This window comes from Myotis brandtii, unplaced genomic scaffold (genome assembly GCF_000412655.1).
Source record: "Myotis brandtii unplaced genomic scaffold, ASM41265v1 scaffold165, whole genome shotgun sequence".
Classification (NCBI taxonomy): domain Eukaryota; kingdom Metazoa; phylum Chordata; class Mammalia; order Chiroptera; family Vespertilionidae; genus Myotis; species Myotis brandtii.
The window spans coordinates 1,122,942-1,136,080 of record NW_005356042.1 but is presented as its reverse complement, the minus strand read 5'-3'; the positions used below and the strand labels follow the sequence as shown (position 1 = coordinate 1,136,080).

The 13,139-nt window shown below is 45.3% G+C and overlaps 1 protein-coding gene across 1 annotated transcript; it reads left to right on the top strand.

Annotated features, from left to right (window-relative positions):
• The first annotated feature begins 11,284 nt into the window (after positions 1–11,284).
• FFAR1 (free fatty acid receptor 1) lies at positions 11,285–12,187 on the top strand. Its single transcript, XM_005862452.1, has one exon. The coding sequence runs from the start codon at positions 11,285–11,287 to the stop codon at positions 12,185–12,187; it is 903 nt and encodes a 300-aa protein (XP_005862514.1).
• Positions 12,188–13,139: the final 952 nt, after the last annotated feature.

The following is a 13,139-nucleotide window of genomic DNA, read 5'->3' as shown; positions in this document are numbered from 1 at the left end:
GTCCCTGTGGAGATCAGCTGGTCGCTAGCTTTTCCTCTTTCCCTCCCCATCTCCTTAACACCCCACCCTCCAGCCCCACTCTGAGAGCCCCACTCACTAATCTTATGCCTAATCTATCTGGAGCAAAGTCCAGAGAAAGGAACAGAAATGAGGTAGAAAGAGGAACTACCTGGCTCTGACTTCTCTCTATGTCAGCGAGGCATTCCACGGAGAGGATCACGCGGCTGCAGCCCACCTTCAGGGGCTGGTGGTGTGAGACATACACCCGTGTGAACAAACATGTAACAAGCACGGAGTTGCACAATAAAAATGTCTTGGTATTATTTCAAAGAATCAGTGAGCTAATTCTGGTCTGTGGTATCAGAGTAGGACAGAGATATGGGATGGCCTCATGGATGGGGCTTAAGGAAAAGGGACAGGAGTCAAGGTAATTTCATGATTAAGTCAGGAGACTGAAAAGTCTGTTATCTTGTTGCAAAGAGCCCACTGGGTCTGCCCCCTCTGCTTTACTAGCCAAGCCATCTTGGGCAAAGTTCATCTGCTTATTTGAGCCTCAGTTTTTGTCCAAGTGGTTCAGTGTAGGAAGTGCTGTATAATCTTACATTGCTTGAGTCCCGTTATGAGAAGCCTTATGCAATAGCCAAAAGTCCCCGAAACCAAAGTCCCATCTTATTTGCATCTCTTGAAGAATGCAAAAAGGGGAAGCCAACCCGTTACTCACAGTTATTCTCAAGAGTGACTCTGCCAAGTTCCTTTACAATCCAAGCTGCCTAAGAGCTCCTCAAAGGCCTGCTGCCCTGAGAAACCTCTTAGCTTTTCTACCTCCCGCAGTCGCCCCACCAGTTCCCTATTGCATTCGCTAATTCCGACTTTCCAGTAGGTCCTTGCAACTTCCCTGCACTTGTCAGGTTTGATCTCTCCCCTCCCATTCTCCCATTATGCCAACGGGCAAAGGCCCATTCTCCATAGGAGCAAGAACATGTGGTTAATCCACCTCTCTTCCCTGTCCCCTTTCCTGTCTGCTCAATACCTGAAAGCTCTCAAAGAGAAGAGGAGGTTCTGCTCATCCTCAGAATTACACAGAGTGAGGCACTGATTTCTTATCAGCCTACTTTGTCCCCACTTTATTTTTGTTTTTTTTGTACTTTATCTTTATTGTTGAAAGTATTACCACCCCCTCCCCAGGGCTTCACCACACTACTGTCTGTGTCCGTGGGTTGTGCATATATGCATATAAATTCTTTGGTTGATCTCTTCCTATCCCTCCCCCACACCCTACCCTCACCCCCACACTTCCCGGCTTCCCTCTGAAATACTTCAGTCTGTTGCATACTTTAATGTCTCTGGATCTATTTTGTTTGTCAGTTTATTTTGTTCATTAGATTCCACATATAAGAGATCATGTGATAATTGTCTTTCTCTGACTGGCTTATTTCACTTGGCATAATACTCTCCAGGTCCCTCCATGCTATCTCAAGGGTAAGAGATCCTTCTTTTTTTTACTGCTGCATAGTATTCCATTGTGTACCATATGAACCACAGTTTTTTTATCCATTCATCTACTGATGGACACTTGGGTTGTTTCCAGATTTTAGCTATTGTAAATTGTGCTGCTATGAACATAGGAGTGCATATATTCCTTTCTGATTGGTGTTTCAGGCTTCTTAGAATATATTCCTAGAAGTGGGATCACTGGGTCAAATGGCAGTTCTATTTTTACTTTTTAAAAAAACATATTTTATTGATTTCAGAGAGGAAGGGAGAGAGAAATAGAAACATCAATGATGAGAGAGAATCATTGATCAGCTGCCTCCTGCTTGCCCTGCACTGGGGATGGAGCCCACACCCCAGCATGTGCCCTGACCTGGAATCAAACAGTGACATCCTGGTTCATAGGTCGATACTCAACCACTGAGCAACACTGGCCAGGCTATTTTTAATATTTTGAGGAAACTCCACACTGTTTTCCATAGTGGTTGTACCAGTCTGTATTCTCAGTGTACAAGGGTTCCTTTTTCTCCACTTCCTTGCCAGCTTTTGTTTTTTGTTGATTTATTGATGATAATCATTCTGGCAGGTGTGAAGTGGTACCTCATAGTCGTTTTAATTTGCATCTCTCTGATGATTAGTGACGTTGAGCATTTTTTTCATATGTCTCTTGGCCATTTGTATGTTCTCTTTGGAGACGTGTCTATTCAGATCGTCTGCCCACTTTTTAATTGGATTATTGGTCTTCCTTTTGTTGAGTTGTATGAGTACTTTATATATTGGGAAATTAACCCCTTATGTATCATTGGCAAATATGTTCTTCTATGAAGTGGGTTCCCTTTTCATTTTGATGCTGGTTTCCTTTGCTGTGCAGAAGCTTTTTAGTTTGATATAGTCCCATTTGTTTATTGTTTCCTTTGTTCCTCTTGCCCCTAGGCAATCTATCTGTGAAAATTCTGCTACATGAGATGTCTGACATTTTTTTTACCTATGTTTTTGTCTAGGATTTGATGGTTTCATGACTTTGTATTATGCCCATTTTGAGTTTATTCCATTTAAGTATTTTATCCATTTTTAAGTTTATTCTTGTCTATGGTGTAATTTGGTGGTTTAGTTTCATTTTTTTGCATGTACCTGTCCAGTTTTCGCAACACCATTTAGAGAATATCTTTGCTCCATTGTATTCTCTTGCCTCCATTGTCAAATATTAATTGAACATAGTGGCTTAGGTTGATTTCTGGGTTCTCTGTTCTATTCCATTGATGTATATGTGCCTGTTCTTGTGCCAGGACCAGGCTGTTTTTATTACAGTGGCTTTGATATCTGATACTGTGATCCCTCCAACTTTGTTCTTCTTTCTCAAGATTGCTGCTGCTATTCAGGGTCTTTTTTAATTCCATATAAATTTTTGGAGTATGTGTTCTAGCTCTGTGAAATATGCTATTGGTATTTTAATAGGGATTGCATTGAATCTATAGATTGCTTTGGGTAGTATGGCCATTTTAATTATGTTAATTCTAGCAGTCCATGAACACATCTTTATATCTTTTTCTATCTCTTTTTTCCTGTCCTTTAGTTTTCTGAGTCTTTTACCTCCTTGGTTAAGTTTATTTCTAATTTTCCTAATTTTGTTGTTTTAATAGTAAATGGGATTATTTTTTAAGTTTTTCTTTCTGAGAGATCATTATTAGTGTATAAAAAAGCCATAGATTTCTGGGTGTTAATTTTGTACCCTGCTACATTGCCAAATTCATTTACTAAATCTAGAAGTTTTTTGTGTAGTCCTTAGGGTTTTCTATGTACAATATCATGTCATCTGCAGATAATGACAATTTTACGTCCTTTTTTCCAATTTGGATATCTTTTTTTTTCTTCTTGCCCGATTGCTGTAGCTAAGACTTCAGCACTATGTTGAATAGGAGTGGTGAAAGAGGACATCCCTGTCTTATTCCTGTTCTTGGGGAAATGGTTTTAGTTTTTGCCCATTAAGTATGATGTTGGCTGTAGGTTTGTCATATATGGCCTTTATTATGTTGAGGTATGATCCCTCTTTTCCTACTTTGCTGACAGTTTTTATCAAAAATGGATGCTGAATTTTGTCGAATGCTTTTTCTGTGTCTATTGATAGGATCATGTGATTTTTGTCTTTCAATTTTTTTTATGCGACTTGAGAATATTGCACTAGCCTGCATACTGGAGTAAATCCCACTTGGTCATGGTGTATGATCTTTTATTATATTGCTGAATTCGATTTGCTAATATTTTGTTGAGGATTTTAGTATCTATGTTCATCAAGGATATTGGCCAGTAATTCTCCTTCTTTGTAGTGTCTTTATCTGGTTTTGGAATTAGGATAATGCTGGCCTCCTAAAAGAGTTTGGAAGTGTTCCTTCCTCTTCGATTTTTTGGAATAGTTTGAGGAGGATGGGTGTTGGTTGTTCTTTGAAGGCTTGGTAAAACTCCCCTGTGAATCTGTCTTGACCAGGGGTTTTGTTTGCTGGGACCTTTTTAGTACTGCTTCAATTTCATTAATTGTTATTGGCCTACTCAGGTTTTTTTATTCTTCCTGATTCAGTTTCGGAAGATTGTATTTTTCTAGAAATATGTCCATTTCGTCCATGTTGTCTGGCTTGAGTTGTTCATAGTATTTTCTTACAATCTTGTATTTCTGTGGTGACAGTTGTTACTTTACCTCTTTTCTTTCTGATTTTACTTATTTGGATCCTCTCTCTTTGTTTCTTGATGAGTCTAGCAAAAGGTTCATCAAACTTGTTTATCTTTTCAAAGAACCATCTATTGGATTCATTGATCTTTTCTATTGTGTTTTCAATCTCTATGTCATTTATTTCCACTCTGATCTTTATTTTTTCCTTTATTCTACTTACTCTGAGCTTTTCTTGTTGTTCACTTTCTAATTTGTTTAGTTGATATGTTAAATAGTTTATTAGAGCTTTTTCTTGTTTCTTGAGGTAGGCCTGTAATGCTATGAACTTCCCTCTCAGGACTGCTTTTGTTGTGTCTCATAGATTTTTGGTTGTTGTGTGTTCATTTTCATTTGTTTCCATGAAGTTTTTTTTTTTATTTCTTCCTTGATTTCATTGGTAACTCATTCATTGTTTAATAACATGCTATTTAGCCTCCATGTGTTTGAATGTTTTTGAGTGTTTTTATTGTAATTAATTTCTAGTTTCATGCCATTATGATCTGAGAAAATGCTTGATATGATTTCTATACTCTTGAACTTGTAGAGATTTATTTTTTGTCCTAATATGTGGTCAATCTTTCAGAATTTCCCATATGCACTTGAGAAGAATGTATATTCTGCAGCTTTGGGGTGGAATATTCTGTAAATGTCAATTAAATTCATCTGTTCTAGTGTGTCATATAAGGTCTCTGTTTTTGTTGTTATTAACTTTTTGTCTGGAAGATATATGCAGTGATGTCAGTGTTGTTAAAGTCCCCTGCTATGACTGTAATCCTGTCAATGTCTCCCTTAAGGTTCTCCAACAGAGTTTTTATATATTTAGGTACTCCTATATTGGGTGCATATATGTTTACTAGAGTTATATCCTTTTGTATTATGTAATGACCATCTTTGTCTCTTTTTATGGCCTTTGTTTTGAAGTCTATTTTGTCAAATATAAGTATTGCTACCCCGGCTTTTTTCTTTTCATTTCCATTTGCATGAAAAATTTTTTTCCATCCTTTCACTTTCAGTCTGTGTCAATCTTTGTTCTGAGGTGGGTCTCTTGTAGACAGCATATATATGGGTCATGTTTTCTTATCCACTCAGTCCCCCTATGTCTTTTGACTGGAGCTTTTAATCCATTTACATTTAAGGTTATTATTGATAGGTAGTTATATATGCCATTTTTTTCTTTCTACTTATGTTTCTCTCTCTCTCTCTCTCTCTCTCTCTCTCTCTCTCTCTCTCTTTCTTCTTCTTCTTAAAGCACTCTCTTTAACATTTCCTGCAATGCTGGTTTGATGGTAATGTACTCCTTCAGCATTTTTGGGGGGGTTGGGGGTCTGGGAAGCTCTTTATTTTTCCTTCAATTTTAAATGATAGCCTTGCTGGATAGAGTTGTCTTGGGTTCGGGTTCTTGTTTTTCATTACTTTGAATACTTCATGACAATCCCTTCTGTTGAGAAATCAGCTGACATTCTAATGGGTACTCCCTTGTAGGTAACTTTCTGTCTCTCTTTTGCTGCCTTTAAGATACTTTCTTTGTCTTTCATGTTTGACATTTTGATTATGATGTGTCTTGGAATGAGTCTCTTTGGGTTCATCTTGATTGAAACTCTCTGTGCTTCCTGAACTTGTGTGACTTTTTCCTTCACCAAATTATGGAAGTTTTCTGTCATTATTTATTTAACCTGGTTCTCTATCCTTGCTCACTTTCTTCTCCTTCTGGTATCCCTATGATGCAAATGTTGTTATGTCGCATGTCCCAAAGTTCCATTAAACTGTCCTCCTGCATAATTTTTTTTCTTTTTGCTGCTCTTTGATTGTGTTTTTTCTACCTTGTTCTCCAAGTCACTGATTCACTCTTCTGCCTCATTTAACCTACTTTTTATTCCTTCCCATGTATTCTTGATGCCAGTTATGTTATTCCTCATTTCCAACTGATTTTTTAAAAGAAAATCTTTATTGTTGAAAGTATTACATAGGTTCTCCTTTTCCCCCATTATCCTCTTTCATCCTGCTCACCCTCCCCCGCCCCAAGGCCCTCAACACCGCATTGTCTGTGTCCATGGGTTATGCATATATGCATACAAGTTCATTGATTGAGCTCTTCCCACCCACCCTCCCCTGCCTTCCCAGTCTGTTCATGCTTTTGTGTCTCTGGGTCTTATTTATAGTTTCTATTTCTTGTTTCATACTGTTGTAAGTCCCACTAAGTGTCTTGAAATTCTCGCTAAGTTCCTTGTGTATTCATTATCATTACTATGAGCTCTATATCTGATAAATTGCTTGCCTCCATTTTGTTTAACTCTCTTTCTGGAGTGTCCTCCTTTTCTTTTATTTGGGGGTTGTTTTTTGTCTCCCATTTTTGTTGTTCCTTTGTATTTTTTTCTATGTATTAAAGAAAATTGCTATGCCTCCCAGTCTTCACAGGGTGGCCTTATGTAGTAAATATTTTATGGGACCCAGTGGCGCAGTTTCTTAAATCCCCTGAGCTGGTTACTTGTGTGTTACTTGGGCTCTCCCATTATAAATGGGTCCTGAATGCTGCTGTCCCATTTCTGGGAAGAATCTCCTCTGACGTTGGCTGACTGTGAGGCTCACCCCCAACCACATCATCCAAGCTATTGCCTAGGTGCTGGCAGATAAAAACAAAATAAAACAAAATAAAAACATACAAGGCCCCTAAACAACAACAAAAGCAACCACAAAAGAAGAGAAAATTTGAAAGAAGAAAAAGTACAATAAAAGGAGAAAAGAAAAATAAATATGAAAGGGCAAAGATGAAAGAAAAAAGTTAAGAATAAAGAATAGGGGAAGGAAAATTGTATAAAAGAAAAGAGAAATAAGATAATTACATAAAGGAAAATAGACAAGAAAGCAGATAGACAAAATAATAGGAAAAGGAAAAGCAAATAGAAAGAAAGAGAAAGAAGAAAAAATAGAGTAAGAAAAGGGAAGGGAAAATTAGACCTATAAAAGAAAAAAGAGAGACTAAAATAATAATCAATAAAGAAGAAAGACACAGAAGATAAAGAAAAAAAAAGTAAAGTGGCATTGATCTCAGTGCCTCCTGGGAGGTCCCTTTGGATCCTGCTCTTCTGATGACCAAGGCTGTTCTGTCTGCTAATGCTGGGCTTCCCAAGGAGGTACTCAGGTGCTAACCACTGTCAGGAACTGTCCTCCTTTGGCTGTCAGCAACCTGTTTGAAATTTCCAGGGATCCACAGTTTGTGTCTTTCTCCCCAGGACTTGGCTGCTCGCAGGAGGGGCCAAGCTGCACTCTAAGGCCAGTTCTATTAGCAGTACAGGGCCCAGTGATGGGTCAGCAACCTTCCCCAGGTTACCAGGCTCTACCTCTGCCTGCCTTCACCTGCCAGCCAGCTGTCAATCTTAATCACTCAAAAGTCTGTTTCTGAAAGGGCTTTAGGCAGAATCAGGAGTCTGGACCTCTGGGTCTCCCCTGAGGGGGAGGTGCCATTCAGATGTCAGGGAAAGTGATGGGTGTGTTTCCCTGTTCCAGAGCTACTCCTCTGAGAGTGATCCAATATTTCCCTGCCCTGAGCTGGGCAGAGATCCTTATATGCAGTCCAGGGGAACAGCTGGAAACCTGGAGTTTCTATCAGCTCTCCTGTGAGAGGGAAGCACCAGGCAGCTTCCCGGGATAGTAGGGTGGACAGCCCCATCCCTAATCCAGTCACTGGTTCCTGAGACTATTAAAAACTTGGCCTCTGCTGCTGTCTGCTCTGCAAAGGTCACGATGCAGGGTGTGGCAGGCAGGGCTCCTGAGGGTGTGACAGGCTGTGCCACCTAGGGCAGGGCTTTCGTTTTCCTGAGCTGTGGCTACTGGAATGGGCCATAGTCCCTCAGGAAAAGTGGCCATTGGCTTGGTGGGGGTGGGGTGTGGGAGGGGGCCCAGCCTGGATTCCAGGCCTCGATCTTCTCAGGGAATAACGCTCCCATAGCCGAAAGATCCCTCTTCATTCTTGGCCTGCCACCTGCAGAAGCTGGGTCAGCTCCTCTCACCACCTCATCCTCCGACCAGTCTCCAGGTGTTTTCTGTCCTTCCTTGATATAAGTCTCTTCCTCAGCTGGGCCTCAGTTGGTAATTCTGGGTGAATATTCTCCAATTTAGTTGTATTTCCAGCCTGGCCCTGAGGGGGGGTGCCAGAGAGGTCTGCCTATTTGGCTGCCATCTTCCTCAAGAACTGTCCTGTTTGAATTCCTGTGAGTACCTTCATTTTTTCTGGAGGAAGAAGAGGCTCCAAGAACTGCTTAAATGAGAAGGGAAGGGATTGGGGGGTTCCTTGTTGAAAATGAGGCCCAGTATCATTCAACCATTCGTTCAACAAACATTTACTGAGCACATGTCAATGCATCCAGCACAGAGCCAGTTATTGGGGCACAGAAAAAATATGACACAGTCCTAATTTGGGGGAATCTCTGGGGCACCCAAAGGGTTTTAGGGCGGGGCCCCTTGAAAGAAGCTGGAGTTAGCCCTGAGCCTGATGAGGCCTGGCACAGGCTTCCTGGCAACCAGTGGATTCCTTTCCTCCTGTCCCTGAGCCTGGTCACTGACGTAAATCTATTTCATGACCAATTGACCAGGAGATGTGACTATGAATAGGCACCGCTGAGGTGTGTACAGCAGTTTGCTGGGGAGCTCTGAGGCCGCAGCCCCCTGGAGACTCCCCAGACTCTGGACCACAGGCAGCCCGCTATCCAGCTGCAGATCTCACCACCCTCCCAGGGCCCAGACAATTGACTGTTCAACTCCCTGAGCCACTATTATGTGTGCAAAGAGCAGTAGACAAAGCAGAAAGAAATCTTGGCCCTCACTGACCAACATTCTAGCAGAGGAGCTAGCAAATCCTATGTCTAGAACAGTGAGTGCTGTGAATAAGCACAAAACAAGAGGAATGCTGAGAGACTGGAGCAGGGGAGGGGGCTGTTTGTATGGAGGGATCAAGGAAGGCCCCCTAAGAAGGTGGCACTGGCCAGAGACCTCAACCGCCAGGTGGGCGGGGCCAGAGTAGAGATCTTGAAGACCTGTTGTCTCCCTTTGTGCCCAGCTTTGCTCTTCTCACAAACGCTTGTTACGGGAGGTGAAATGGCACTCCTCTTGCTTTTTCCTTTGGTTCTGTCAATTTCTCAGTGATTTCCAAAGAGAAAATACTATTCAACAGGTGGAAAATTCTTCTACATTCCAAGAGAGGGGCTGAACAACATCTGGGGGACTTACAAGGGAGGCAACCTGGAACCAATTTAGTGACTGAAGTAATAAAAGGAAATTAGATTATTTTTTTGGAGGTAGTTGTTGATATGCAGCCCTCACCTGAAGCCTGGTGAGAAGCATTCCCAGGAAACCACCCAAAGAAGCTTATTTACTTATTTAGAGAGACTTTGAATGTGGGAGGGGCACAGTAGCTTGGTGAGCAACACACACCCCCAAGAAAACTGAAGTCAGAAGGTTGTTGTCAGTCTGAGGCAGCAGAGAGATAGAGACAGACAGACAGGAAGACACATGCACACTCTGAGATAGAGAGACAGAGAACACAACCTGGGGCCATTTTAAATCTCATTGAGGAGGTCTTCCTGCCGACAGGCAGTAAATGGCCAAATTCCCAGAGGCTGAGAGAGGAAAGCTAAGCAGCTAGTTGGGCCAGCACTGTGCTGGCCAATGCCCTTACAAGTGCCCAAGGAGGAGTCCCCTTTGACATCCATGCAGCCCGGTTACTCCAGTGCTGTCAAATGAGACCTTGTCTCTCCTCCTCCTCCTGCCAACACCGGAAGGGGCAGAAAACAGTGTGATCCTGCCAGAGCGAAAGGAGAGGGAGAATGGAGGAGTGCTCCTCACAGCATGTGCCCACACTTTCGCACAGTGGTGGTGGTGGCGGGGGGGGATGGTGGAGGGGGAGGGCACAGGCCACACCTTGATGTAGTTATGTAATTGTCCCACATATGAGTGACCAGCTGGAGACAGTGTGGGGACCAAGGCGACTGGAGCCTGCAGCCTGCCCAGCAGCTCCTCAGGACTGGAGAGCAGGTTTGAGCAGGCTGGGTGGGGGCGGGGGAGATAAAGCTGTGTTCTGGTTGTGTGTCACCAATCCTGCTCCTCCAAGGTGCTGGCTGTGCACCCCTCACTACTCAGAAAAAGCCCACAGTTCTGCCCTCTCCCCTTCCTGTGTTCACGTCATCCTGGACCCTTACCTCCTTCCATCTGGCCTCAGCTCCAGCAGGCGATGCCCCATTAGCTGCTCACCCAGGCTGCTGGTGCCTTGAGCTAATGGCCCTGCCACCCCACCCTTCACTCCCTTCCGGCCCACTGCCCATCCCAGGCACCCTCCCTCAGCCCAGCACGGGGACTCCAGAGCCTCAGAGACATCTGGCAGCACTAAGAGGTGAGTCCTTCTTTCTGTGGCTCCTCTCTACACCAATAGTTATTCCCCAGACTCCCAAATCCCCCTACTCAGGGCGCCCCTGAAATCAGCGAGGTCATTCCCGTGGACACGATGGGACCTGGCTTCCCTTGGGCTCTCTGCTGGGGGGACCCTTTGGCTGCCCTTTGCCACAACCTCCACCCTACCCAAACCCCAACTTCTCCTTCCCTTGGCTAGGAGCTGACACCAACCCTCCACTGCTGGACAGGTGGTCCACGGTGGGGGAGCAGCCACTTCTCTTCCCAGGGAGTTGGGGGCAGGCGAGTGAAAGCAGAAGTCTAACTTCCATGCCTAAGAAAAGCACATACTGTGGGGCCCAACTCTGTTTTGAATTCTCTCTCCCCCTTCTCTCCCCAGAGTCTCAGAAATTAAGCAGCCTTCGCTCTTCTGGGACCTGCACGCTTTCGTTCTGTCTTCTCTTGTCAATCCTCGATCACATTCTGTATTTTAAGAGGTGATACAGTGGAAAGAAAGCAGAGGACTGAGGGCTAGCGGTGTCGCTTATCATCCGGGCTCCCTGCTAACTGGCTGCCACCTCCCTTTGTGGGCTTCCGTCTGCCGAAGGCTTCTAATACCCTGAGCGGTTTGTGACTCCAGAGCTTCCCTCCTCAGGCCTGAGATCTGAGGGCAGGGAACAGTGAGCACAGGAGCCAATTGGGCCACAGGGCCCCATGGACCTGCCCCCGCAGCTCTCCTTTGCCCTCTACGTGGCCGCCTTTGCACTGGGCTTCCCACTCAATGTCCTGGCCATTGGGGGCGCCGTGGCCCACGCCCGGCTCCGCCTCACTCCCAGCCTTGTCTATGCCCTCCACCTGGGCTGCTCAGACCTATTGCTGGCGGCTTCTCTTCCACTGAAGGCGGTGGAGGCCCTGGCTGCGGGAGCCTGGCCTCTGCCGGCCCCGCTCTGTCCTGCCTTTGCCCTGGCCCACTTTGCTCCACTCTATGCGGGTGGCGGCTTCCTGGCTGCCCTGAGTGCTGGCCGTTACCTAGGAGCCGCCTTCCCCTTGGGCTACCAAGCTGTTAGGAGGCCCTGCTATTCCTGGGGTGTGTGTGTGGCCATATGGGCCCTTGTCCTCTGTCACCTGGGTCTGGTCTTTGGGTTGGAGGCTCCGGGAGGCTGGATGGACAATACCACCAGCTCCCTAGGCATCAACACACCAGTCAATGGCTCTCCAGTCTGCCTGGAGGCCTGGGACCCAGCCTCAGCAGGCCCTGCTCGCCTCAGCCTCTCTCTCCTGCTCTTCTTTCTGCCCCTGACCATCACAGCCTTCTGCTATGTGGGCTGCCTCCGGGCACTGGCCAGCTCAGGCCTGAGTCACAGACGGAAACTAAGAGCAGCGTGGGTGGCTGGCGGGGCACTGCTCACACTGCTGCTCTGCTTGGGACCCTACAATGCTTCCAATGTGGCTGGCTTCTTGCACCCCGACATGGGAGGCCGCTGGAGGAAGCTAGGGCTCCTCACAGGTGCTTGGAGCGTGGTGCTCAACCCATTGGTGACCGGCTACTTGGGAAGGGGGATTGGCCGGGGGACATCATGTGGGACAAGAATGAAAGGGGGTACATCTCAGAAGTAGTAGCCTTTGCAGGGGGGCAGGAACATGCAGCAGAACCTCGCTGCCTCTCTAGGCCTCTTGTGGGGGCTGCTCCAAAGGAACTGCAGGGTGGCCTTGCCCTGGGGCACCCCTGGAGCCACTTATGGGAAGAACTGAGTCTGGCAAGATATCGTCCCACCTGGAGAGAAGAATGGAGGCCAGGAGCTGGTCGCAGGAGAAAGGTAAATTGACTTCCGCACACAGCAGCGGACTCTCCGCATCTGTCTCTCCTCTGCTTGGTCCTTACCTGCCTGCCTGTCAGTGTTATGGGCAGAGGCCTTTTACTAGTGGGAAAGTAGGAGGGAAGTTTGCTTCTAATCTAGAGGAACTGCCACTCTGATGATACATATTGGGAGATGCTACTCCAAAGTCATTTCCTAGGAAAGAACAACTTAATTTCTGACTGAGACAGGAGGCAAAATAATGACACTGTAATACCACTGGAAACTCACAAGAGGGCAGCATTAGAACTGTGAAGAGGAAGTTGGGGAGAAAGGCTGCTTCAGCAGGGGGAGGGAAAATATTAGCAGCACCAGAAATAGTCGCAAACAAATACAGAGCCTCTAATACGAGCCAGTCACCATCCAAGTGCTTGACTAGTGTTGTCTCATTTCATCCTCACACAGTCCTTTGATTCAGCCGTGCAGCTGGGCAGGTTGTTCATTAACTCAGTTCTAGCCTGTGCTTTGCTCACCAAGCCATGTGCCTGGCACAGGGGGGCCTCTATCCAGGGGAAGCAGCATCCTATCTAATAAAAATGGAATATGCTAATTGACCCTCACACCATTGCAAAGATGGTGGCGCCCACAGCCAATAAGGGAATATGCTACTAATTGATTACCTCACCCTCAAAGATGGCAGTGCCCACAGCCACAAGATGGCAGCACCCAGTCCCCTCAGCCCCACTGGGGCAGCAGGCGCGCGGCAAGGCTGG

Coding starts and splice junctions, on each gene's coding strand:
- FFAR1 (XM_005862452.1), top strand. CDS start 11,285: ATGGACCTGCCCCCGCAGCTCTCCTTTGCCCTCTACGTGGCCGCCTTT.